The sequence below is a fragment of the Astatotilapia calliptera genome, chromosome 13, assembly GCF_964374335.1.
Source record: "Astatotilapia calliptera chromosome 13, fAstCal68.1, whole genome shotgun sequence".
In the NCBI taxonomy this organism is placed as follows: Eukaryota; Metazoa; Chordata; class Actinopteri; order Cichliformes; family Cichlidae; genus Astatotilapia; species Astatotilapia calliptera.
In genome coordinates, this window is record NC_137434.1 from 11,751,220 (window position 1) to 11,775,540 (window position 24,321).

Below are 24,321 nucleotides of genomic sequence, written 5' to 3' on the forward strand. Positions count from 1 at the left end.
AATGACAAAAAAGCTTTACTAAAAGATTTCAGGCTGTGTTGAAGAATAAAGGTGATCACACCAAATATTGACTTTCAAACTTGTTAGAAGCCTACCTTACTGTGTGTTTTTCTTTATATAATTTATGTTTGTGCACGTTTCAATAAATCGCTGCTTCTCCTCCCTGTTTTGCTCGTGTTTTTCTTCTTACAGGTGTTGGAATTGTTCTATACAAGAGAGGTACACGACGAGACCTGTGGATGTGTTGTTCTACAGTGCCCTCTCCAGGCAAATATGGGCTAATGATTTAAGCATTATTTTTTTATGCATTTATTTTATTGGAGTGATAAATGTGATATATGCACAAAGCCACAATATTTAACATGACTCCTTTTTTGCAAGAGAGAAAACAATATCAAGAAAAGTTTGAAACTGTACTCCCGTCACATATAGACATAACTGACACTTTTACGTCAGCAAGGAAAGATGACTTTACAACTGAGATCTACATATTGTATTACATTATAATTTGTTAGTTTGATTAAAGAAGCGGCACAAATCAATTACTACACTGCATTACTCTTTCACCATGGCTGTATTCTATATACAGTGGGGCAAAAAAGTATTTAGTCAGCCACCGATTGTGCAAGTTCCCCCACTTAAAATGATGACAGAGGTCAGTAATTTGCACCAGAGGTACACTTCAACTGTGAGACACAGAATGTGAAAAAAAAAAATCCATGAATCCACATGGTAGGATTTGTAAAGAATTTATTCGTAAATTAGGGTGGAAAATAAGTATTTGGTCACCTCAAACAAGGAAAATCTCTGGCTCTCACAGACCTGTAACGTCTTCTGTAAGAAGCTTTTCTGTCCCCCACTCGTTACCTGTATGAATGGCACCTGTTTGAACTCATCATCTGTATAAAAGACACCTGTCCACAGCCTCAAACAGTCAGACTCCAAACTCCGCCATGGCCAAGACCAAAGAGCTTTCGAAGGACACCAGGAAAAGTATTGTAGACCTGCACCAGACTGGGAAGAGTGAATCTACAATAGGCAAGCAGCTTGGTGTGAAAAAATCAACTGTGGGAGCAATCATCAGAAAATGGAAGACATACAAGACCACTGATAATCTCCCTCGATCTGGGGCTCCACGCAAGATCTCATACCGTGGGGTCAAAATGATCATGAGAACGGTGAGCAAAGATCCCAGAACCACACGGGGGGACCTGGTGAATGACCTGCAGAGAGCTGGGACCAAAGTAACAAAGGTCACCATCAGTAACACACTACAACGGCAGGGAATCAAATCCCGCAGTGCCAGACGTGTTCCGCTGCTGAAGCCAGTGCATGTCCAGGCCCGTCTGAAGTTTGCCAGAGAGCACATGGATGATACAGCAGAGGATTGGGAGAATGTCATGTGGTCAGATGAAACCAAAGTAGAACTTTTTGGTATAAACTCAACTCGTCGTGTTTGGAGGAAGAAGAATACTGAGTTGCATCCCAAGAACACCATACCTACTGTGAAGCATGGGGGTGGAAACATCATGCTATGGGGCTGTTTTTCTGCCAAGGGGACAGGACGACTGATCCGTGTTAAGGACAGAATGAATGGGGCCATGTATCGTGAGATTTTGAGCCAAAACCTCCTTCCATCAGTGAGAACTTTGAAGATGAAACGAGGCTGGGTCTTCCAACATGACAATGATCCAAAACACACCGCCCGGGCAACAAAGGAGTGGCTCCGTAAGAAGCATTTGAAAGTCCTGGAGTGGCCTAGCCAGTCTCCAGACCTCAACCCCATAGAAAATCTGTGGCGGGAGTTGAAAGTCCGTGTTGCTCGGCGACAGCCCCAAAACATCACTGCTCTCGAGAAGATCTGCATGGAGGAATGGGCCAAAATACCAGCTACTGTGTGTGCAAACCTGGTAAAGACCTATAGTAAACGTTTGACCTCTGTTATTGCCAACAAAGGTTATGTTACAAAGTATTGAGTTGTATTTTTGTTATTGACCAAATACTTATTTTCCACCCTGATTTACGAATAAATTCTTTACAAATCCTACCATGTGGATTCATGGATTTTTTTTTTCACATTCTGTCTCTCACAGTTGAAGTGTACCTCTGGTGCAAATTACTGACCTCTGTCATCATTTTAAGTGGGGGAACTTGCACAATCGGTGGCTGACTAAATACTTTTTTGCCCCACTGTATATATATATATATATATAAAACTCAGAAACTAAACACATTTGTTAGATCAAATCCAATTTAAATAATTCCCATCAGTATAGGTTTCATAGCAGTATGCATATTTAAAATATTTGTAAAGGATTTGTCTGCAAAGAAAACTGTTTTTGGGTCACTTGTTAAAATATTTTTTGGTCTATATTAGTAAACAGTGTTGGGACTAACGCGTTATTAAGTAACGCGTTACAGTAACTACGTTATTATTGTGGTAACGAGCACGGTAACTAGTTATTATGCCAAAATCAGGAACGCGTTACTCGTTACTGGGATTTAGATTGGCTCGTTACTCGTTACTTCATGTGGTGGCTATCGCGGAGCTTCCACAGATTCAGTAACATTAGAAAGTGGTGGAGGCAGCAGGTGGATGAAGGAAAAGGGACGCAGAAGGAAAAGAGACCCGAGGCGGCCGCCGGTCCAAGTGTGAACTGAACTTCAGGTAAGAAGTTATGACCTGCAGTCTCTCTGGGTCAGATATGAACCAAGTTTAGGTGGAGTTTATTTTCGTTGTGCTGACTTTTTCCGTACTGCGTGCTAGCTAGCATGACGGAGTTTCTATACAGCTGGATGGTGCTATGAAGTTAATGATGTTGAACTTTATTTTGTTCATAAGTTATTAGAGTTGCCAACCATCCCGTCTGGTATTCAGAGAAAATATTACGCGTTTCTTATTGAGGTGAAAAGGAACAGTGTGTCCCGTAATTCAGCTACAATGGAAAAGGCACAAAGCTGGATTTATTCTGTGTCTTTGCTGCACAGCTGCCTCTTCTTCTCTCATTCTCCCCCCTCCCTCTCCCGTTTCTACTTCAATCATGAAAACTGATCAGTGATCAGCTGATCGGCTCTCTTGTTTGTTTATCGCTCACTTTGCGCCGAAAGAGGAAACCAGCGGATGTCGCGCTAAACAACAGCAGCACTTTTAAGCTTGATCAGCTGTTGTTAGAATTTATTTAATATTAATTTCTAGTATCAGCTGATGTTTGCTGGAGCCACAGCTGCAAAAAAGATGCTGGTCATGATATCGGTTTGGTTATCTGGTGAGAGGGAAACATGAAGATGAAACCAGGAGATGTCCTTACTGAATCATCAGAGCTGAACAGGTGATGGAGAAACAGGTTTACCTTTTAGGTGACATGAATGAGTTGAAGTTATGAACTGTTTCTGAGAGACAAATAACACCAGGATCCTTTTCTACATAGCTGACAGCTGGTAACTGTGCAGGGGCGGGTCTAGCAAAGTGTTGCCAGGGGGCCAGGTAGGGCATTAACAGGGAAAGGGGGCACAAAGAAATACTTTTCTTTCTTATTCTCATTTAAAATTTCTAGCTTTTAAAAAATAATAATCTGAATCTTACAACAAACGATTGATAGATTGATGCATATATACCATCAAAACAGTGTACATCACTGTCACAACAGTGTTTATTTTCATTCAAAGGCTTTATGATTTTTCCTATAATGGTGGGCCGGTCTCTAGTCAAAATGCCCGGGACAATTTTCTGTCCCAGTCCAGCCCTGTATGCAGCTCATCTGCAGTCTGGTGTTACCTACATCTTCCTATTCAGAAGGCAGAATTTCCGAGTTCTGAGTACAATCAAAGCACCACGACTGCAGTTTTTGTGTTGATGTAAAAGGCGCACATGACACTGTGACGTAGGCTAGAATCATGGCAGCAGTCAATGACGGTCCAGGCGTGGGATTTCTCTAGTGGAAATATGCACATTATCTTTTCCTTTCTATTGGTAGGTGGCACAGTGCACTTGTGGCAAGTAAGCAAGCTAGAAGACTGGCAAAGTTATGGAAGCAACACATTAACAAGAGAATTATGAGTAAAACCAAAGTTACTTTCCCTAGTAACTAGTTACTTTGAAAGTAACGAGTAACTTGAAGTAACTGAGTTACTTTTGAGAGAAGTAACTAGTAATGTAACTAAGTTACTATTTTAAAGTAACTTACCCAACACTGTTAGTAACACACGGCAATGCACGCTCCATATAGAGATGGCTCTACATAGTAAACTCTTCTCTTTTTGCACAATTCAAACATTTTTCACATAGAAATTGTTGCACTTTGTAAAAAACAAAATGAAACCTATTAACAGCAAGGATCACGTAACAGCAGTGTTCACTGTGTCTGAAAATTTGTGAACATGAGACATTTGTTTTCAGTATTTCATTACTTAAACCCGCGCTTTTCATTTAAAAAGGCTGTAGCGGAAAGTGTTTGTCTCTATAGTGACAAGACTTCCGGTTTTTCCTTCCCCACAACCCATTTTAAGATAAGATAAGATAAGATAAGATAAGATAAGATAAGATAAGATAAGATAAGATAAGATAACCTTTATTAGTCCCATGCTTGGGAAATTTGTTTTGCTACAGCAGTGGACAGTGCAAAGTTGCAAAGAAAAATTAGAGAAAATCACTGGAATAAGATATCAATAAGATACTGTACACAATAGGGTAGAATAAAATAAAATAAAATACTATATACAATAGAATAGAATAGAATAAAATACAAATGCTATATACAATATGAGTATAATACAACGATGCCAGAAAGAGTATTGCACTTAGTGTTATTGCACATGTGTGGATGTGTGTGTTTGATCAGTTGAAGGCTTTGTTGTGGAGTCTGACAGCAGTAGGGAGGAAAGACCTGGGAAAGCTCCAATGCCAGGCTGGTAGGCAAACTGAAGTGGATTCAGTGATGAGCTCACCAGGCGCCGAAGCTGAGTCAGGACCAGCCGCTCCAGGGTCTTCATCAGGTGGGATGTCAGGTCCTTAGGGCGTGAAGTCTTTGCCTTTTCGTTTTGTACATAACTGTTTTGGGGGCAAATAAAATGCAAATAGGGATTAAAACCGCAGAATTAATGATTACCGGTGCTGGAAATACTAGCGCTTGATGCAGTGTTTTGATTTTGTTGCCACTGGTACCCACAAAGCAATGCGCGAAAGTCACGTGGTCTGTCTGAGGTCCTTGGGGCGTGAAGTCTTTGGCACTGGTACAACACAGGAGGTTTTCCAGAAATGTGGGACTCTCCCCAGCCTCAGCCTCAGGTTGAAGAGGTGCTCCATCACCCCACACAGTCGGTCTGCGCAGGAAATCCTTTTCAAACATATTTTGAAATGCCTCCGAGTTTTATACACATAAGCGTAACTCGGCGATATTTTATTTTGCCACTTTGTAAAATAATATGGTTTGAATCAGCTAGTGATTGTTTTAAATATTTACGGCTTTAACTTTGAAGATTTTTTTTTTTGTACCGGAAATGATGTTGTTGTTGTCAGCCCTGGTCAGCTGACCAGAGTTTTTGAGGCGGTCCATTAAGCGCCAAGGAAAGGCAGAAGCAACAGCGAAGGAGTCCACAGAGAAAGGTACATTTAAAATATTTTTACTTGAGCTACAGTTTGTATGGGTCGAGAAGGTTGCTCACGTTTCTTTTTGCACTTAGCTAGCATCTATTGTTAGGTCACGTGTAGGTGTTAACGAATAGAAGACAGCTTTTCGCCATTAACGACCCTTAAAATGAAGAGTGCCAACAAAAGAGCTGAATAATTTTACAATGAACACCGGGAGTCGCAAAAACTGCTGCTAGCAGGATACTTTGTTAAAAGAAGCGGCTCTTTAGTCTGTTTTTACTTACTGTTGCTTTTTCGTGGGTAAGCATCACGTGAATATTTGTTCCTCATCAGCACATCACGATTTTAAGATGCAAAGTCAGCTGTGTGCTTCACGTCAGTCGCCTTTAATGACCCGCTTTTTGACGTGATAAAGCCGTGCTAGTTTGAACCTGCTTTGTTTCGTTTGTCTGTTCCTGCCTGCGGTGTTCAAACACTTCAGGCAGCTTCTGTTCTGGTCTCATGAGCGGTCCTGCTTGCATCACTTGCCGCTTATTTTTAGCGTCTTTCATGTGATACTTTACTTTTAAAAAAGAGTAGAGACGCTTTATAAAATTGCCGAAAGCCAGTATTATGGTTCAACAAGAACATGCCCTAATATGATAATTGACATAAATGCTGACTTTTCCTTCTGATGGAGCATTTAGTTGTGGGTTCAAATCCGTAGTTGCAGTGGCCCATTAAGAAATGGCATTGGTCTCCTTTGACAGTCCACAGCAGGTCACGATTGTCTATTTACTGTGAATGTTTACTGACCATACTGTGGTGACAAACACAGGATACTTATATTTTTTTTATTTCTTACATGTTATAAAGAAACAGATGTGGAAGATGCAAGACTGAATGAAATTGATCATGTCAGGTGGCTGATTCACCGGAATTTCTGTCAGCGTCAGTGACCTCTCCAGACTATGGGCTCCGAGCAAACGTGGTTGACTTTTCCCATCTGTGGACAAGTTCTAAGAAAAGTAAGCGTTATAATAACAATATAATGTCAGTTCCTCAGTGAATTTGTTTTGTTCTCATATTTTTCTTCTTCTCCTCCTCCACAGCTTTCTGTTTAAAACTTCCTGCATTGGTGCTCTTCACTTTTGCAACCTTCGCTTTGTGAGTGTCCGGCACGCAGTCTGTGGAAATGGACGGTACAGGGCCTGTGCACCCCAGTCTTAACTCATCATATCTTCCTAATGCACTTGGTAACCATGATGAATCTGATGAGGAAGACGAAGAGAGCGAAGACCATAGCCTCTCTGCGTCTCTTCTCCCCCAAAATTCCCCACCACCTTTGGCTGTGCGCTATAGTCCAGAGGACTCGTACTATTTGGTGTACATCATTTTCTTTCTGATGGGCATTGGATCCCTGCTGCCTTGGAACTTTTTCATAACAGCTAAACACTACTGGCTCTATAAACTTAGCAACGACACTCATCACAGCGGCAACGAGGAGCAGCATTCAGACCTCAGTGTGAGTGCTTAACAAAGCGTGATATGCATGTTTTTCACAGGAAGAAACACATCTGGGCAATTCTGCATGCTTGTGACATGAAGCTGTTGCAACCCCGTCTGAGATCATATGACTTGCTGTCTTTTTGCATCTGATTGAATACCATTGCAGCCTGCTCCCAGGCATTGTGGAATTTGTTCATTTGTTCTCACTCATGGTGACACTTGTATGCATTAATGTGTAAGAAAAACATAAAGCAAACTGCCATTAAGTCTTGATTAATTTTTGATTTTGCAAGATAAACACTTGCTTATACTTGGAGGAAATGGCTATTACAGATTTATTTATTCGTTTCACCCTCCCCTTTCACTTCCTTTTTCTTTTGTGTGTCAGATGCCATATGCATCCATAACTCTCTGCTTTTATTCAAGTGAATACTGATTAAAAATGTTTTCTTTTATCTCTCTGTTCACAGGATTACTTTGAAAGTTATCTGTCCATAGCCTCCACTGTGCCCTCTGTGTTGTGTCTGATCCTCAACTACGTTTTTGTTAACAGGTTAGCTCCCCATACACACACGCGCACACACACACACACACACACACACACACACACACACACACACACACAGGTCAGTCCTCTCTGAGAGTTTTCTGTCTTTCACAGTTCAGCCTTGCTGTTCGGTTACTGGATGATTGGACGGTACAATGTCACATTTGTCCTGTCTAGGTTCTTAAAGGACAGGGCGGCGGTGATCTAATTTATGTTGGAACATTTGATCTAGTGTGTCTCTTCACCCTCTCTCTGGATTTTTGTTCAGCTGTGTTTATTATTGGGGTGGATAATTAAAGGCTAGCTGTGTCACATTAGGCCAGACTGCGTGTGTGCGTAATAGTTTATAACATGTTTAAACAACACAACAAAAGGAAAAAAAAAGAAAAAAGTAAATCCATTGTGAATGGTCAAATGAGGATACATGTGACTTTTGCATCACTTTCAGCCTCTACACACATTTCTCAGGGAGATGGGTCACTTGACCAGAGGGTTTTACCATGGTAGCCTTGTGGATGGGTTCTGATGAATGGGGCCTTTTTGAGAGAACCTCAAATTTGGGGTGAAATCTGGTCAAGTGAAGTTGCCTTTCTCCCTTGTTGTCTTTGTTGTTTACTTCCAACTCTGATGGTTTCTCCTGCTCATGAACTTGAAAACAGTTACAGTGCTGTGGAAAAGCATTTTTCCCTTCCTGATTTCTTGGGGGTTTTTGGTAGTTTTTTTTTTTTTGTTTGTTTTTTTTTGTTTTTGGCATATTCATCACATTTACACGTTTCAGATCATCAATATTAGTTTTTACATTCTCATTTCATTTCAACCCCTACACAGTTTCTCAGGGCGATGCATCTCTTGACCAAGGAGGAAACCACTGCTGGCCAAAAACAACACGAAGGCCCGTCTCACATTTTGCCAAAAAACATCTTGAAATCTTTTGTGAACTAACTAGACAAAAGTTGAACTTTTTGGAAGGTTTCAGTCCCGCTACATCTGACATTAAACTAACACAGCATTTCATGAAAATAACAACATATCAACAGTCAAACAGTGTAGTGTGATGGTCTCTGGTTGCTTTAGGACCTGGACAGTTTGTTGTAATTGTTGAGACCATGAATTTTTCTCTCCACCTGTAACTGGAAAATGTCCGGTAACTAGTTCAGTCCTGAAGCTCAGGCTCACTTGAGTTATGTAGCAGGACATTGATCCGAAGCACACTAGCAATTAAGTTTGTTTTTTTTGTTTATGTTATTTTCCTTTAATTAATATAATAATCATTTACAAACTGTATTATGGATCTTCTTTGATTATCTTTGGACTAATATTAAAATTTTGTTGATCTGAAACATATAAGTGTCATATATGCCCCAAAGAGCTAAAAGATTGGGCTGTTAGAGCGCTGTATGAAGGAAAATGTAAAAGCTGATTTGACATCCATGTTTATTTTTGTAAACCCAATTATGTTAACAGAGCTCAAAGATCTTTCTGCCTAATCCCAGTATGTGTTTGTGTGCATAGGGTGTCTTCAAGAATCCGAATCCTATCATCGCTGTTTGTGATCCTGTTTGTGTTCGCGGTGACCACAGCGCTGGTGAAGGTGGACACGTCAAACTACAGGATGGGATTCTTAGTCGTCACTCTGGTCAGTGTGGCCGTAGTCAGCGGAGCCTCCAACATCTTCTATGGTAGCATTTTCGGGATCAGTGGCCACTTTCCCATGAGGATCTCTCAGGCCCTCATATCAGGTAGAGATCTTATTCAAGTCAAGTTAGAGATGTCGTTGTTGTTGACACTGGTGTCTTTTATTAAAGTGCATGCTCACAAATATTTTCTCATGTTTTCAAATCCTGATTATGTGCTGCTTCATGAAGATGATTTCACTGTATGTAGTAACTTCTTACGTCACATTGTACGAGTATAGTTTCAGTTTTCAGTTTTATTTGTCATATGCAAGTTAGCACAGGGTCAACGCTGCAATGAAATGTGTTTGACGAGCAGCAGTCACTCAGCAGCATGGTACAGTAGAAGAAAATATAATAAAATAAATAGAAAAATAGTAAAGAGCAAAATATTAGAGAGATGTGGTAAAAGAGGAAAGATGACTAAATATATATGTATCTATAAATATAAATTAATGTATACTAGTGATTAAATAAGAATCTTGAAAAGAAATATGACGGGAGGGCAGATGGGATATTGCACAGGAATGAGCAGCAGAAAATTACAGTATTGCACTTTTTAAATATAAATATCAATAACAATAAAGTGGCGTGACCAGTGCAGATTAAACAGAGTACTTGTGAAGCTGCAGGGTAGCGTCTGAGTGCGTCCTGTGGACTGTGTTGTGTGTGTTTAAGTGTTGTGGTTGAGATGTCGTATGGCTTGGTGGTAAAAACTGTTTTTAAGTCTTGTAGTCCGAGCCGACAGACTCCTGTAAAGTCTGCCAGATGGTAACAAGGAGAACAGCTGATGTGCTGGGTGGCTGTGGTCCTTGATGATGTTGTGTGCTTGACGGAGGCATCGCTGGAGATAAATGTCCTGAATGGCAGGAAGCCTCGTGCCAGTGATGTGCTCTGCTGCCTTCACCACCCTCTGTAGTGATTTACGGCTGCTGGCAGAGCAGCTTCCGTACCAAACTGTGATGCAGCTCGTCAGCAAGCTCTTGATTGCACACCTGTAGAAATTTGAGGTGATTCATGCCAAACTTCCTCAGCCTCCTCAGGAAGTAAAGCCGCTGGCAAGCTTTCCTGACAGCAGTGTCTGTGTGAAGGGTCCAGGAGAAGTCCTCGGTGATGTTGACTCCAAGGAATTTGAAGCTGCTGACCCTTTCGACCTTGACACCGTTGATGTGGATGGGCTGGTGTTACCTGACTGGCCGTTTCCGGTAGTCCACTATCATTTATCTAGTTTTGCTGATGTTGAGAGTCAGGTTATTTTCCAGACACCTCCTCTCTATAGGCCATCTCGTCGTTGTCTGTGATGAGGCCTACGATGGTTGTGTCATCCGCAAACTTGATGATGATGTTGGACTCATGTTTAGCAACACAGCCGTGTGTGAACAGGGAATATAGGAGGGGGCTAAGCACACAACCCTGTGGCGTACCTGTGTTCAGGATGAGTGATGAGGAGGTGTGCTTACCAACTCTCACCACCTGGGGCCTGTTTGTGAGGAAGTTTAGAATCCATCTGCAGGTTGGTGTTCCCAGCCCAAGGTCGACGAGCTTCGTGGCAAGTTTTGAGGGGATGATGGTGTTAAATGCCAAGCTGTAGTCGATGAAGAGCATCCTTGCATATGTATTCCCTTTTTCCAGGTGAGTGAGGGTGGTGTGCGTTGCCAGGGCGATGGCATCCTCTGTGGCTCTGTTTGTCCGATAGGCAAACTGAAGAGGGTCCAGTGTGTCAGGAAGGGAGGAGCAGATGTGACCTTTGACCAGCCGCTCCAGGCACTTCATGATGACTGATGTCAGTGCAACAGGACGGTAGTCATTCAGACAGGAGACCACTGTCCTCCTGAGGGTAGAGGATCTGCTCTCTGTTGTCTGCGTCAAAACGAGCATAGAAGTTGTTAAGCTCGTCTGCGAGAGATGCAGTGGGCTGAACACTGCCTGTGTTGTCCTTCTTGTAGTCAGTGATGCAGTGCAGTCCATTCCACAGTCGCCTGGTGTCAAAGCTGTGGTAGCTGGACTCCATTTTTGTTCCTGTAGTCCTTTCTGGCCTTTTTTATGGACTTTCGGAGGTCGTACATGGCTGCTTTATATGCATCAGCATCCCCGGAGTTAAAGGCAGAGGTCTGCACTTTTAGCTTGGCGCGAACGTCTTTATTTACCCAGGGTTTCTGATTTGGATATATGCAGACAGTGGTTTTTGTGATGGTATCATCCATGCACTTTCCAATATATCCAATGACCGAGTCTGTGAGTTCATTGATGTTGCCATCAGCTGCATCCACAAATATCTGCCAGTCAGTTGTCTCAAAGCAGTCCTGCAGGACCTCCTCAGCCTCACTGTCCCATTTGTAAATAACCCTGGAAGCTGTTTTTTCCTGTTTCAGTCTTTGTCTGTATGCAGGCAGCAGCAGAATGGAACAATGGTCTGCCTTACCAAAAGCTGGGCGGGGAAGGGGTTTGTAGCACTCTTTGAATGGAGTGTAACAATGGTCCAATGTTTGATCACCTCTTGTGGGGAAGGAGATGTGCTGATAGTATTTGGGGAGAACCTTCTTCATGTTGGCTCTGTTGAAGTCTCCCAGAACCCTTATAGTAAAGATGGCCCCAATTTTTGACTCCCTTTTTATTATATAACACACTGAATTAAGAATTTGGGATGCTGGATCACTGCCTCTCTTTCTCATTTCCTTTCAGCCTGCTTTCTAATAAAGCTTATAACATTTAAAAAGAAAACAAACAATCAATTTAAAGAGGCAACAATGCAAGACTTTTATCTACTGCACAATACTTAAACCAAGCTCCTTTTCTGCTTCAGGTCAGGCTATGGGAGGTACACTGAGTGCTTTAGCCTCAATAGCGGACCTAGCCATAGCTAAAGATGTGACAAACAGCGCTCTGGTCTATTTCCTCACGGCGGATGTCTTCATTCTGCTTTGCATCATCACATATTTGCTGTTGCCCAGGCTGGCATATTCAAGGTCAGTAGTTCTGGTTTCCATGTGGTTAAATACACCACCAACCACATCTGTATTTTGAATGTACAAATGTGCTCTTGTGTAGTTTATATCATTATTTGTGATTTCACCTGAACCAGTGTTCGTGTCATACACAGGGTGGGTTTAAAAACCCCTCAAAACCATTATAATAAATTAAGATCTGGAATGGGTTCTAAATTAACCTGTGCCAGTCATTTTCTGCATATTGTATATTTAGTTAATGCATTAAATGCATGTGAAATAAATGTATTTAATGATGAAGCAACTATAAATCAATAATAATAATGAACCTGTTCCAATTCACCATTTTTATTCTTTAGACACTACATGGCATGCAGTAGTCCAGGTGGGATGAGCGAGGATGAAGGTGCTGGAAACAAAACCCCACCTTTGCGACCCATCCTTAAGAAGATTTGGCTGCTCGGACTGAGTGTCTTCTATGTCTTTTCTGTCTCCATCATGGTATTCCCTGCTGTATCCTCAGGAATACAGTCTGTTAACAAGGATAGTGGCAGCCCCTGGACAACCACTTACTTTGTGCCTCTTAGCTGTTTCCTCCTGTACAACGTAGCAGATTTATGTGGCAGGATGGCCACAGCCTGGCTGCAGGTCCCTGGTCCCACAAGTAAAGTCCTGCCTGTGCTGGTGCTGTGTCGCTCCGTTATGGTACCACTCCTCATGCTCTGTAACTACCAGCCAAGGGATCACCTCCTTACAGTAGTGTTCAATCATGATGCGTATCCGGTGCTCTTTAACTGCCTGCTGGGTCTCTCTAATGGCTACTTAGGCACACTGCCAATGATCTACGGCCCAAAGGTGGTACATCGAGAGCTGGCAGAGGCCACAGGAGTGATCATGTCTTTCTTTCTCGCTCTGGGACTGGCTGTTGGATCTGCATTGTCTGTGCTCATCGTGCACTATATCTGATCAGGCTGGTACACAGTAACCTGGTCATGTTCAGGTGAATCAGAACTGCAGCATGCACCAGTAAAGTCAGGTATCTGCTCAGGGGGAGTTGCCAATAAGCTTTTCACTTGACCAACATGCCTTAATTTCTTTATACCTCGCATTAATATGTTTACATTTATGAAGTGATTTGTAATCACTGCTGTCTATAAGAAACAGATTTTAAAATTTTTAAAAATCAGATGACAATTTTGGAGTACTCGGTAAATTGTAAAAATTATATTTACTTTTTTTTTTTTTTAAATAAGGCTTTGGGTGAAAATACTTGGTTAAAGGATTTCGAACATGTGGCTTGATCCTGTCTACCTGCTATGAACCTCGACACATCTTGATGAACAGTTTAAAAAACAAATCTACATGCTGTGGTTTGCCTTACTTCTCAATGCGTTTTGCTGTACTACATTACTACTGGCTGTATTGATGGACAACAAATAAAACTCTGGGAGAGGTTTTGTGTGAGGATCATTAGTTTTTAATACAAGTACACCATTGTCTTGTCAGAGACAGTTCCATACTTTCCTCGCAGCTTCTTTAATCTGAGTCTCTAGCATTTTCTTCAGGTTGCAGCAGACAGCACACAAAGCTTTAGAGCAGAGCTGATCGAGTGCAGCAGCAAAGAATAGGCCCAGCAAAGACTCAAACCACTGGATGGTGTGTATATTGGACTTTATTTGTATTGCTATGACGTTTTACACATTTTCCTACTAATAAATACTGTTTTTTATCATGTAGAAAAACAGACTGAAATTGGACTCTTAAAGATATCTAAGCAATTAAATGTGTGAGCATCTTTTTACAGGTTCAGTCCACACAACACCATCTAATAATCAGAAGGTTGGTGTTTTCATCCGTAGCTGCTCCAGTCTGCATGCCAAATTTCCTTGGGCAAGATACTAAATGTCACTTTGATGGGTGGATCCACTGGAGTGTGAACATTAGAAAGCATTAAAAGTAAAGGACTTGTATAAATGAGGAATGCTGTGTGAAGATTTGGGTGCTAAGGCTGAGTAGAAAAGCGTTATACAAGAACCAGTCCTTTCACCATAGTAAGTTTGAGGGAAATTCCAGTCACAATACAAGGAAAAAACCAAACAATAGATTGGGAATCGCTTTATTTGTTAAAAAGTTTGCACTGTAACAATTACCTCAGCGTTTCAAGCAGACATTTAATTCTGAGAAGTTTAGTGCATTAGAAGCACACAGATTTACAAACAGTTAAAGAGTGAACTCAAATTACACTGATTAACCTCCAGTGTTAGCTCATAAAAACAAATCTCTACAAAATATGTTTCAGAGAAATTTATTACTGCAGATTTACAGATCAACTAATGAACTGAATCATTTGTATTTGCAAAGAGTACTACCATAGAGAAGAAAGCAAATGTGAAAATTGTGTTCTTATTTTCACCTCTCCCAGTAAAAGAAAAACCAAGTGCAACTCAAACGATGCCAATTTTGAAAAGCAGACAGTGAAGCAATTGTGTGCCACTATACATGTAATTACTCCCCCCTGCCCAATAATCCAATACTTTGTTGGAGGGGGAAAAGAAGAAAACACTAGTCCCTTTCCACCATAATATCATTTAAAATATCAAAGTTAATTTAAACACAAAAATGAACAGTGGGATGCAGCACTAGAGTATTTCTGTTTAATTCCCTACAGGTCAGTTTGTATGGGTCGTCCTCTATACCCACACATGGCGTTGGCAATGAGCCACGGCCTGAAAGACAAAAACAAGTGGTTGTAGAGACGTATTAGAGTAAGGTTGAGCTTAAACAGTTTACAATCAGTTCCAGTGGCATTTTGACACCAAATGGTTAATAAGATACCCAAAAATATGTTCAATCAAATTTCAAACTACTCACATTGCACTGTTGTGCGGTCTCCATGTTCTTGCACCAGAATGAAGGTCCCCAGCTGCACCGCTCTGTCCCCAGCAGTCTGTGTGCAGCACCAGGGCAAGCTCCCAATTTCTAGAACACACGCAAAAAAAACCTCAGACGTTAAAAACTAAGCTGCAGGTATGCAGTTTAAGCCATAACAATCTCATTTACTGCTAATGACCAAAAATGTATACATTTCAGCATTCGATGTAAGCTGTATGGTTTTTGGAGTTAAAAACATTCCTATTTCAGCGTTTAATCATTTAAAGTCCAGTGAAACATACTACCAGTTAACTTTATTATCATTTTGAAATAAGTAATCCTTTTACCATGCACACAAAGTCTGGGTCAAGCATCTCGAGCAGCAGCTGGACAAGAATTGGCTCATACTGTTGGACCAACTGGTCACACTGTTGACAAACCACAGTTAAAATGTAAGGGTGTCACATGAGGACAGGTAAAAGAGTTCCACAAGATTAATTAGCACATCTACTCACCTCAGTCTTGTAAGAGTCAGGCAGAAAGTTGCATACTTTTCTCACAGCTTCCTCAATCTCAGCCTCTGTTGCATTCTTCTCCAGGATGCCGTCGATGTAACTGACTGCAGCTTTACACACCTCACAGTAGCCTCCGACCTTAAAGCGGGGCTTGTCAAGTGCAACTGTGAAACAGTTTTAGGAGTGATTATCCATCCATGTATTTAAATGCTTAAATGTTTAGCCCTGCAACAGCCTGGCAATCTGTCCAGCGATGCCTCTTGCCTTAGGGTAGCTAGGATAGGCTCCAGCTAGCTAAAGCACAATGTACATCTGCATAGAGCGTGCTCTGAAGACTAAGAACTTACCAACATATGCACGTCCTTGACCATTGCAAAGTCCCAGCACTGTGCAGACAGTTTTGGGATCAGCCTCCTGCACAAGCAGATCAATGATAGCCTGACCATATGTCTCAATCAGATCCTTGCACTGGGAACTCAAAGAGGAGGGCAGGATTGAGCACACTTGCTCCACAGCGTGAATAATCTCCTCCTGCACAGGACAGACAGGTTAGTCGGTCAGCAGAGCAAACCACACCAGTATTATGTTGGCAGCAGTTTGTAGCTTATTTTTATGATCATACTGGACATATTAAGTGTTACACAGCCCACCTCTGTAGAATGTTGCTGCACCATGCTCTCCAACTGTTTCATCACATACTCGCAGATGGTACAGGTTGGGGAATCACGGACACGGACCATGGGCTGGACACAGGGTATGGCTCATTAGCATGTGCAATACACTGCTATACGACCAGTCTTTAATTATCTTTTTTTTTTTAAATAAAATAAATATCAAATACAAAAATCACGATTAACCACTGTACACTATCCAACATACTATACCTTGCCAGACGTTTCTGCAGCAGAGTCTACCTTAGTGGCAGGGAAAAGCTTGGCGGCAGGGAAAACCTTGGCGGCGGGCACAGTCTTAGCGGCCTGAAGTGTCATCATGGGAATGGATTTCTTCGTTCCAGCACAAAAGCCAGCAAAGGCACAGATTTCTCTGGGTTGCTGAGGAAGGAAGCAACACAATTACTCAGGATTAAAAGCCAAAGTTTTTGTTTTGGTAAGTAATTTAAAGTAAAGTTTCATGCTTATAGCATAAAAATTCCACATTGCCACCCATGCAATATGCAGGAGTTTTTATGCACATACACCTACTACATCTTTGTTTTACCAGCACACACACTGCAATACACACACACTCATGGTGACACAAACTGTCATTTCAGGTGCAGCATGAAGAACCAGGAAAGACCGGTGCACCTCATAGCTGACTTGATTCTTTAAACTAACATAACCTAGGCACATATCACAAGAACCAAGTAAAGTGCATGCTCTGACTGTGGCCCTACTCCATAGTGTTCAAACAGGCACCAAAGTGTCAGGTCATTAACCAAACAAGCCCAGTGTTCAAAAAAAGTATAATTAGACCATCATTCGCACGTGTCTCAAGAGCTAAGGGTTAAAAGGCTACAGGCTGAACACAGAATGACCTACCTGTTCCTGGGGAGCAGCATACAAAACCCAGAGTAGGAGAAAACAGAGCAAAAAGACATGAATGGAGAGGAGAAAAGTAACAAAGGAACACAGGCGAAAACAAACAAAGTAAGAAGATAAAATTTGAAAGGAGAACAAGCAAACATGACCAAGTTTAAGTCAGCAGGCCAGGTGGTGCTGTTCTACAAAAATGTATTGCTGCATTTGCTTCTAAGCTTAAGTACTACAATGAAATAACTATTAAAGCCACATTGTAGCTTCAAAAAGTCAAACAGAAGGTTAAAGCACATCATCAAAAGGAACCAGAAGACTCACCATAGACATGAGCTGCTGAACAACCAGGGTTCCATACTGGCTAACATATTGCTTACACTGCAAAGACAGAAGTATAGGTATTAGAAAAGCTTTGTTTTTCTCCCTCCTGGGTGTGGTGAAGAAACCCACACATGGGATATTTACCTGGTCAGCCAAGCCTGGCCCCAGCATATCACACTGCTTCTCAATATTCTCAATGAGAGAGTCGATAAATGAAGAATTGGCTTTGGCCTCTGCCTGAGCATCAGTCAGCAGTTTGATGCAGTCCTCGCACACCGTATCACTTTCCTACAAAGAAGACAGGCAAGTTTCAGTGCCAAATAAAGAGTACACTTAACAGCAGGTAAATGGCCTGCATTTGTATAGCGCTTTTCTAGTCCATAGGACCCCAAAGCGCTTTACACTACATTCAGTCATTCACCCATTCACACACACACACACACATTCACACACTGGCGATGGCAAGCTACATTGTAGCCACAGCTGCCCTGGGGCGCACTGACAGAGGCGAGGCTGCCGGACACAGGCGCCACCAGGCCCTCTGACCACCACCAGTAGGCAAACATGGGGTTAGTATCTTGCCCAAGGATATTTGACATGCAGCCAGGATGCAGCCTGGGATCGAACCACCGACCTTATGATTAGTGGCTGACCTGCTCTGCCACCTGAGCTACAGCCACCCTGTTGTTGAGGACATTTCAAGCTTACCTGCTTTGGAGACTCTTGTTTGGAAGCCTCCTCTTTGTGGTTCTCCAGAGGATAAAGGAGCCCGGGCACATTGAAGAGGAAGGGAGACACTTGCTGGGAAAGGTCAACTTGAGGTATTTCATTGGACAAGAGCTGCTGCTGGGCCTGAACCTTAGCCAGGGCTGCCTGCTGTGACTGACAGAGTCCCATGGCTGCGCACACCACGCCAGGATCATCCTAATAAACACAACTTCATATTACTTTCAATACCTTCCCCATTTTAAACTCCCTTTGACCAAAACACTTTGCTTCCACACACATTAGCCTAAAGAGAAGTGAAATCCTTTAATTCGACTGTGCTTAAAAAATAAAAAATAAAAAAAGCCTGCATTTCCTGTGCGAACAAACTGGTTTAGTAAATACTAAATGGATTCTCCTTTCTCTCCCCCCCCCCACGAATGCTGTAGCAGGTGTGCGTTAAGACAACTATACTAAATGCTCCTAGTCATGGGTTTAGTATTGCACAATGACTACTCTGTTCCCATTTTGAGTTAAAACTCATTTCCCCATCAATAGCCCTTTTTAAGCTGGGTGCACTCTGGTCACACAACCACTTGTGTTTCCCTTTAGAAAGAAAGAACTAACAGATGGGGTATTTACTTACAGTCCTAATAAGAGCAGAATGATAAATGCACAGACAAAGCAAACGATGTTTAAAAGAATCTATGGGTTATATTTGAAAGCATTCAATATGGTTCAAAATGTAAACCTTATGACAGTATAACTCTAAGGCAAACTCAATAATGAATGTTTTTTTTGTCCAAATGCTAAAAGCCCGGATGGCCGCCTATATTTAAAGTGAAAGCTTGCACAAACAGATTCAAGAAGCTCACCAGTTCTCCCTCGATGATTCCCATGAGAATGGGGAAGTAGTCATCCACCCTCTCTTTGCACTCTTTACTCAAATCTTGATCAGGGATGAGTTGGCAGGCCTTCTCCAGGTACCCTAGGACCTCAGCCTGCAGTCACAGAAATATGCAAATACCAATGTTTAAATCTTAGTGTGGTTGCAGGAAACTCTTATTTTAAAAAAAACCCCCAAAAAACCAAAAAAAAAACAAACCCCAAGTTGTGGATCTTTTGGCCTTACCTCAGTGGCATTCTCCTTCAGTACTTGCCCAACCACAGTCAGAACCTCTTTACACAGCTCACATGGCACAGATTTCTGAAACCAGAGTATTGAGTGTGTAAATAAAAAGCTGCTAAAAATGTTTTAAGTAAACCAAAGATCCCAATACAAAAAAAATAAATTCATGTTTGCCTAACTACACATTTCAATGTAGGAGAAAGCAGAACAGAACAGTTTGCCATTTGGGGAATTAAAAAATATATATACACAGGTCACTCACCATCTGGGGCTTGTTCCACACATTCTGCTGGCAGTGAGTCACAGCTCCACACAGAGATGCAGTTTTCACATTGTTACACCAGTAGGGGGGGCCACGAGCACACTGCTCAGTGCCCAGCAGAGGAGTTGCCACCGCTGTGAAGAGGACAACGAGTCATGCTTTGACAGACAATTTATACTTTTGTGTTAAATCATCACCTCAAACCAAGGAATACTGATGATAGTAGCAACATGAGTGCTCACGAATGTAAGCAAATTCCTGGACGGAGATAACTTTAGCTATCAGAATGGACGTGAGGGAATGTACAAAGAAGTGGAAGAACTTGAGGGACAAATATATTTGCCTCTGTGGTGAAAGGATAAAAATAGGACTACAATAAAGAGTGGGGACTCTGGGGCAAAAAAAAAAAAAAAAAAAGAAATATATTATAATATAAATATATATTATATTTGGTGTCAGCCATGACACCAAATATAAAACTAGGACAACCTCTGACAGGCAACAGTGTCAGACACCACTTACATAGGTTACATCTTAAACCTTTACAGAGATTCACTGCAGAAATCTAAAGCAGCAGTTACAGAGAGATCAAAAAGCAATCTCATAACAAAATCATATTCCTCGGCAAGTTCACCACTGCTGTATATGACAGCAATGGAAACCGATACATTTGTTTTTCAGGGTTGTCATTTTCTTCTTTTAGGTTATACTTCAACTATGTTTAAAGTTTTAAAATAGGCTAAACTAGCTCGATTAGACCAAAAATACAAAGTATGACTTTATCAAGCAGGACTTCATACCACAAAAAGGAAATTCAAGGCCAACTTCCTCAACTGAAAGTATGATTTCAATAAGACACTGCCCTGCAGGTTGAATTTTAAACAACTCTGTAAAGATGACTGACAAAAGGTCAGCTGTTAACCATGTCGGCTGAGTTCTAAGAGGTTTTTCAGAAAGTAGTGAGGGGTTTTTTGTTGTCGTTTTTTGTCGTGTGTTTCTATGTTTTGTCTGTGTTTCAGCACCCTTGTCTCGCCATACTAATGAGGCTCACTTAAAACCAAGATAATTTACAAATCACTGAGGATTGTGGGTACCCAGCTATACTTTGCTAAGGTTTATGACCATTAATGGGGGGGCTAAAACCCTATTAGCATGTCTATCTCTGGCATGACCACATCAGGGGAATTTAATTGCTCACTCATGCATCACAATTGCAGAAGTAGGAATCGGGGAGGTGGGTGAGGGGTTGTGTGTATAGCTCAATGCAAAAAAGAAGCCTTTACTGTTCTTCATGTTTGCTGAAGTGAAAAAGTGATGCAGGAAGGCATGTTTTGCATGCAGTGTTTCCTGTTTTGCCCATTAATGGTTTTGAAATGAAGATCCAAACTATCTGCATGTCACAAAACCTACATTTGAAAAATTGTGACAAACTAAAAGTAAGCTTACACTCACTGATTATTGGATTTCAAGGCCAGTGAGTAGACTTGAGTGATAACGGCCAAGAATGAGCAACGAAGGACAGGCTGAACCAGCAAACCTTCAATCACCAGCTACAGTGTATGCAGGGTCACATGCTTTTTATACAAAATGACAAGCTGTTCTGACGCAGACAACAATAGAAACTGCCTGTTCTGCATTTTATGGCAAGAAAAAGTTTTACAGTAAGTCAACAAATTCTGTGTGACCTAAAAGCCTACATTTGAGTTTCTATAAAGTCAAGAAAAGAAAGAAAGAAAGAAAACAACAGAAAAACACTTGAGGTGAGTAATCACGATCACATGACCCAGTAAAGCACAACAGGCTTTAAGCAGGATTCAGATTGGATTTTGCAATATCAGCATGTAACCTGTGGTATAAACCTGTTTAATGAGACAGGCTACACTGTTTTTGTGATCCAAACCACCAACTATCAGCAGAAAGTACACGACACATGTTAAACAATATGACTAAGCCCAAAACATGTGACATGCGGGAGTAGGAATGCCAATGCAGGAATGTGGATGTAAAACACTGAAGTTAGGTTTCACCCAGAAATTCAGGTGAAACTAAGCAGTAACTAAAGCAAAGAAGTCTGTGTGTGAATAAAACAGCCCTGCCAATGGTCAGTAAGGAAACCAGGCTTCTGTCATGATAGTCCATAGTCCAAATGGCACATTTGGTTTCATTGCAGAAATAAACGGTTGGTATTGGTGACACAGTTTTATCACAATATAAGGATAAACCCATGAACACGACTCAAAGTGAAGCACAAGTATAGGTCCCGTTCCAAAATCCCCTAAAAGAAACAAAGACTGAAAAGAAAGTTTCAAATTCAACATTTCGGCGTGGGTGAAACGAAAGTGTTGCTTTAGTAGATCAAACGTAAACTTCCCCTTCAACATTACCAGTAGTCAACAAAGCACCAGATACTGTACATAGCCTGGGCTAAACAGGGGTCTACAACAGTTAACTGACTGATCGGTTTTCTATTGTAGTGTTCTACCATATTTATACACGTAAACGCTATTTTTAGGTAACTGATGTAGCAACGTTAGTTAGCTGAAATAGCTAGTTAGCATTAGCTGAAAAGCTTGAGTTAGCACAGCTAAGGCCAACGGTAAAACAATAAACTTCAAAGTCACGCGGTTAAAGATTCACTTGACATCGCTTTAAATATGTCTATAAAACTTGTAGAATATTATTTATATATTATATACTGAAAACAAAATCCCAGGTTACTTTATTAACAAATAAATAAAAAATAATTCCCGGTATACGCTTCCGCCTATTGATATTAAAACGCACATAGTTACACAACCAAAATCTGTCGAAATCAGGTCACCTATAGTGTTAAAAAAAAACGCGCACACACACACACATTATTTGTCTACTTCTGTTAATACTACCTGAGGACACCAAAAGAAGAGTTAGGAGCAGCATGACTGCGCTGTTTTCCGAGCCCTGTGTTTGTGTTGGTTGTCGGGGAGGATTGACTGGAGAAGGGCGAGCACTGCAATGCAGAGCGCGAGGGTGTTGATGCCTTTATGGTTCACGGTCAGCTGATCGAAACATGTGACTCTCAGCCTACCGTCATAGTACCTCGAAACGCCGATTGGGGGGTTGTTTTGTTTTGTTGTTGTTTTTAATTCAAACACACTTGTGAGCAACCAGAACTTTTGACTAAACAGATTTTTAAGTAGTTGTAATATTTGTACAGATATCTAGGGGAAATGCATAGTTTCTACAGTGAGGGCTCCGTGGTGGGCCAAGAAAGTAGTCAACAATTTTTAGTTAATAAAGAATTTGAAGTTGAAAGTTAATCAAATAAATACATTTAGTTTTGATTGTTGAAATGTGGACAGAATATCGAGTAATCAAAATGTATGCATTTAAATTCTACATATAAATTCCCCTCTTACCCCTATGGGCGGGCCTATCGTTCAAGCTTTGGTCCTCTAGCAAAGGTCTGGGAGCTTGAGGGTCTTGCGCTCTTCTGGACGGAGATCTTGGATGTTGTTCCTGGAATCTGCTGGAGCCACTCGCCTAGCTTGCGTGTCACTGCACCGAGCACTCCGATGCTGTCATTAGGTAAAACTACATCTATCACTGTAGCCATCTTCTTCTGCTTGTCTAACACTACAATGTCTGGTTGGTTAGCCATCACCAGTTTGTATCTGGAAGTCCCACAGCATCTTGGCTTGGTCATTCTCAACCACCCTAGTGGGTGTGTCCCATCTTGACCTCAGCACTTCCACGCCATACTCGCCACAGATGTTCCTGTATACAATGGTTATGGTGTTCCATGTATGCCCAGCCTGCTAGCATCTTACAGTCTATAATTATGTGCTATTACTTTTTTGTTTATTATATTTATATTATACAGTTGGATGCAAAAGTTTGGGCAACCTTGTTAATAGTCATTATTTTGCTGTATAAATCGTTGGTTGTTACAATAAAAATGTCAGTTAAATATATCATATAGGAGACACACACAGTGATATCTTATTAGTGAAATGACGTTTATTGGATTTATAGAAAGTGTGCAATAATTGTTTAAACAAAATCAGGCAGGTGCATAAATTTGGGCACTGTTGTCATTTTATTGATTCCAAAACCTTTAGAACTAATCATTGGAACTCAAATTGGCTTGGTAAGCTCAGTGACCCCTGACCTAAATACACAGGTGAATCCAATAATGAGAACGAGTATTTAAGGGGGTCAATTTTAAGTTTCCCTCCTCTTTTAATTTTCTCTGAAGAGTAACAACATGGGGGTCTCAAAACAACTCTCAAATGACCTGAAGACAAAGCTTGTTCACCATCATGGTTCAGGGTAAGGATACAGAAAGCTGTCTCAGAGATTTAAGCTGTCTGTTTCAACAGTTTGGAACATATTGAGAAAATGGAAGACCACAGGCTCAGTTCAAGTTAAGGCTCGAAGTGGCAGACCAAGAAAAATCTCGGATAGACAGAAGCAACGAATGGTGAGAACAGTCAGTCAACCCACAGACCAGCACCAAAGACCTACAACAGCATCTTGCAGCAGATGGAGTCACTGTGCATCATTTAACGATTCGGCGTACTTTACACAAGAAGATCCTGTATGCTAGTGTGATGCAGAGGAAGCCTTTTCTCTGCCCACAGCACAAACAGAGCCGCTTGAGGTATGCTAAAGCAAATTTGAACAAGCCAGCTTCATTCTGGAATAAGGTGCTGTGGACTGATGAAAGTAAAATTGAGTTATTTGGGCATAACAAGGGGCGTT

The 24,321-nt window shown here is 41.3% G+C and overlaps 2 protein-coding genes across 4 annotated transcripts; one reads left to right on the forward strand and one right to left on the reverse strand.

Moving 5' to 3' along the window:
• The first annotated feature begins 5,476 nt into the window (after nucleotides 1-5,476).
• Nucleotides 5,477-14,820, forward strand: slc29a3 (solute carrier family 29 member 3). Of its 3 annotated transcripts, none has more exons than XM_026189291.2 (7): nucleotides 5,477-5,602; nucleotides 6,443-6,594; nucleotides 6,679-7,091; nucleotides 7,546-7,628; nucleotides 9,135-9,361; nucleotides 12,099-12,261; nucleotides 12,600-14,820. In XM_026189291.2, exons 3-7 carry the CDS (start codon nucleotides 6,762-6,764, stop codon nucleotides 13,204-13,206), a joined length of 1,410 nt encoding a protein of 469 aa, XP_026045076.1. In that variant the 5' UTR covers nucleotides 5,477-5,602; nucleotides 6,443-6,594; nucleotides 6,679-6,761; the 3' UTR covers nucleotides 13,207-14,820. The 3 variants fall into 3 exon arrangements, with proteins under 3 accessions (XP_026045076.1, XP_026045077.1, XP_080143878.1); XM_026189292.2 differs by having other exon boundaries at nucleotides 5,532-5,602; nucleotides 6,489-6,594; XM_080287752.1 differs by lacking the exon at nucleotides 5,477-5,602 and adding an exon at nucleotides 5,863-5,887.
• On the reverse strand, nucleotides 14,341-22,623 carry psap (prosaposin). The gene is made up of 14 exons (XM_026189289.2): nucleotides 22,464-22,623; nucleotides 19,579-19,712; nucleotides 19,320-19,394; nucleotides 19,063-19,188; nucleotides 18,191-18,406; nucleotides 17,627-17,770; nucleotides 17,483-17,539; nucleotides 16,511-16,678; nucleotides 16,277-16,369; nucleotides 15,974-16,157; nucleotides 15,627-15,790; nucleotides 15,459-15,539; nucleotides 15,112-15,219; nucleotides 14,341-14,966 (listed from the first exon to the last, which is right to left on the reverse strand). Exons 1-14 carry the CDS (start codon nucleotides 22,495-22,497, stop codon nucleotides 14,931-14,933), a joined length of 1,620 nt encoding a protein of 539 aa, XP_026045074.2. The 5' UTR covers nucleotides 22,498-22,623; the 3' UTR covers nucleotides 14,341-14,930.
• Nucleotides 22,624-24,321: the final 1,698 nt, after the last annotated feature.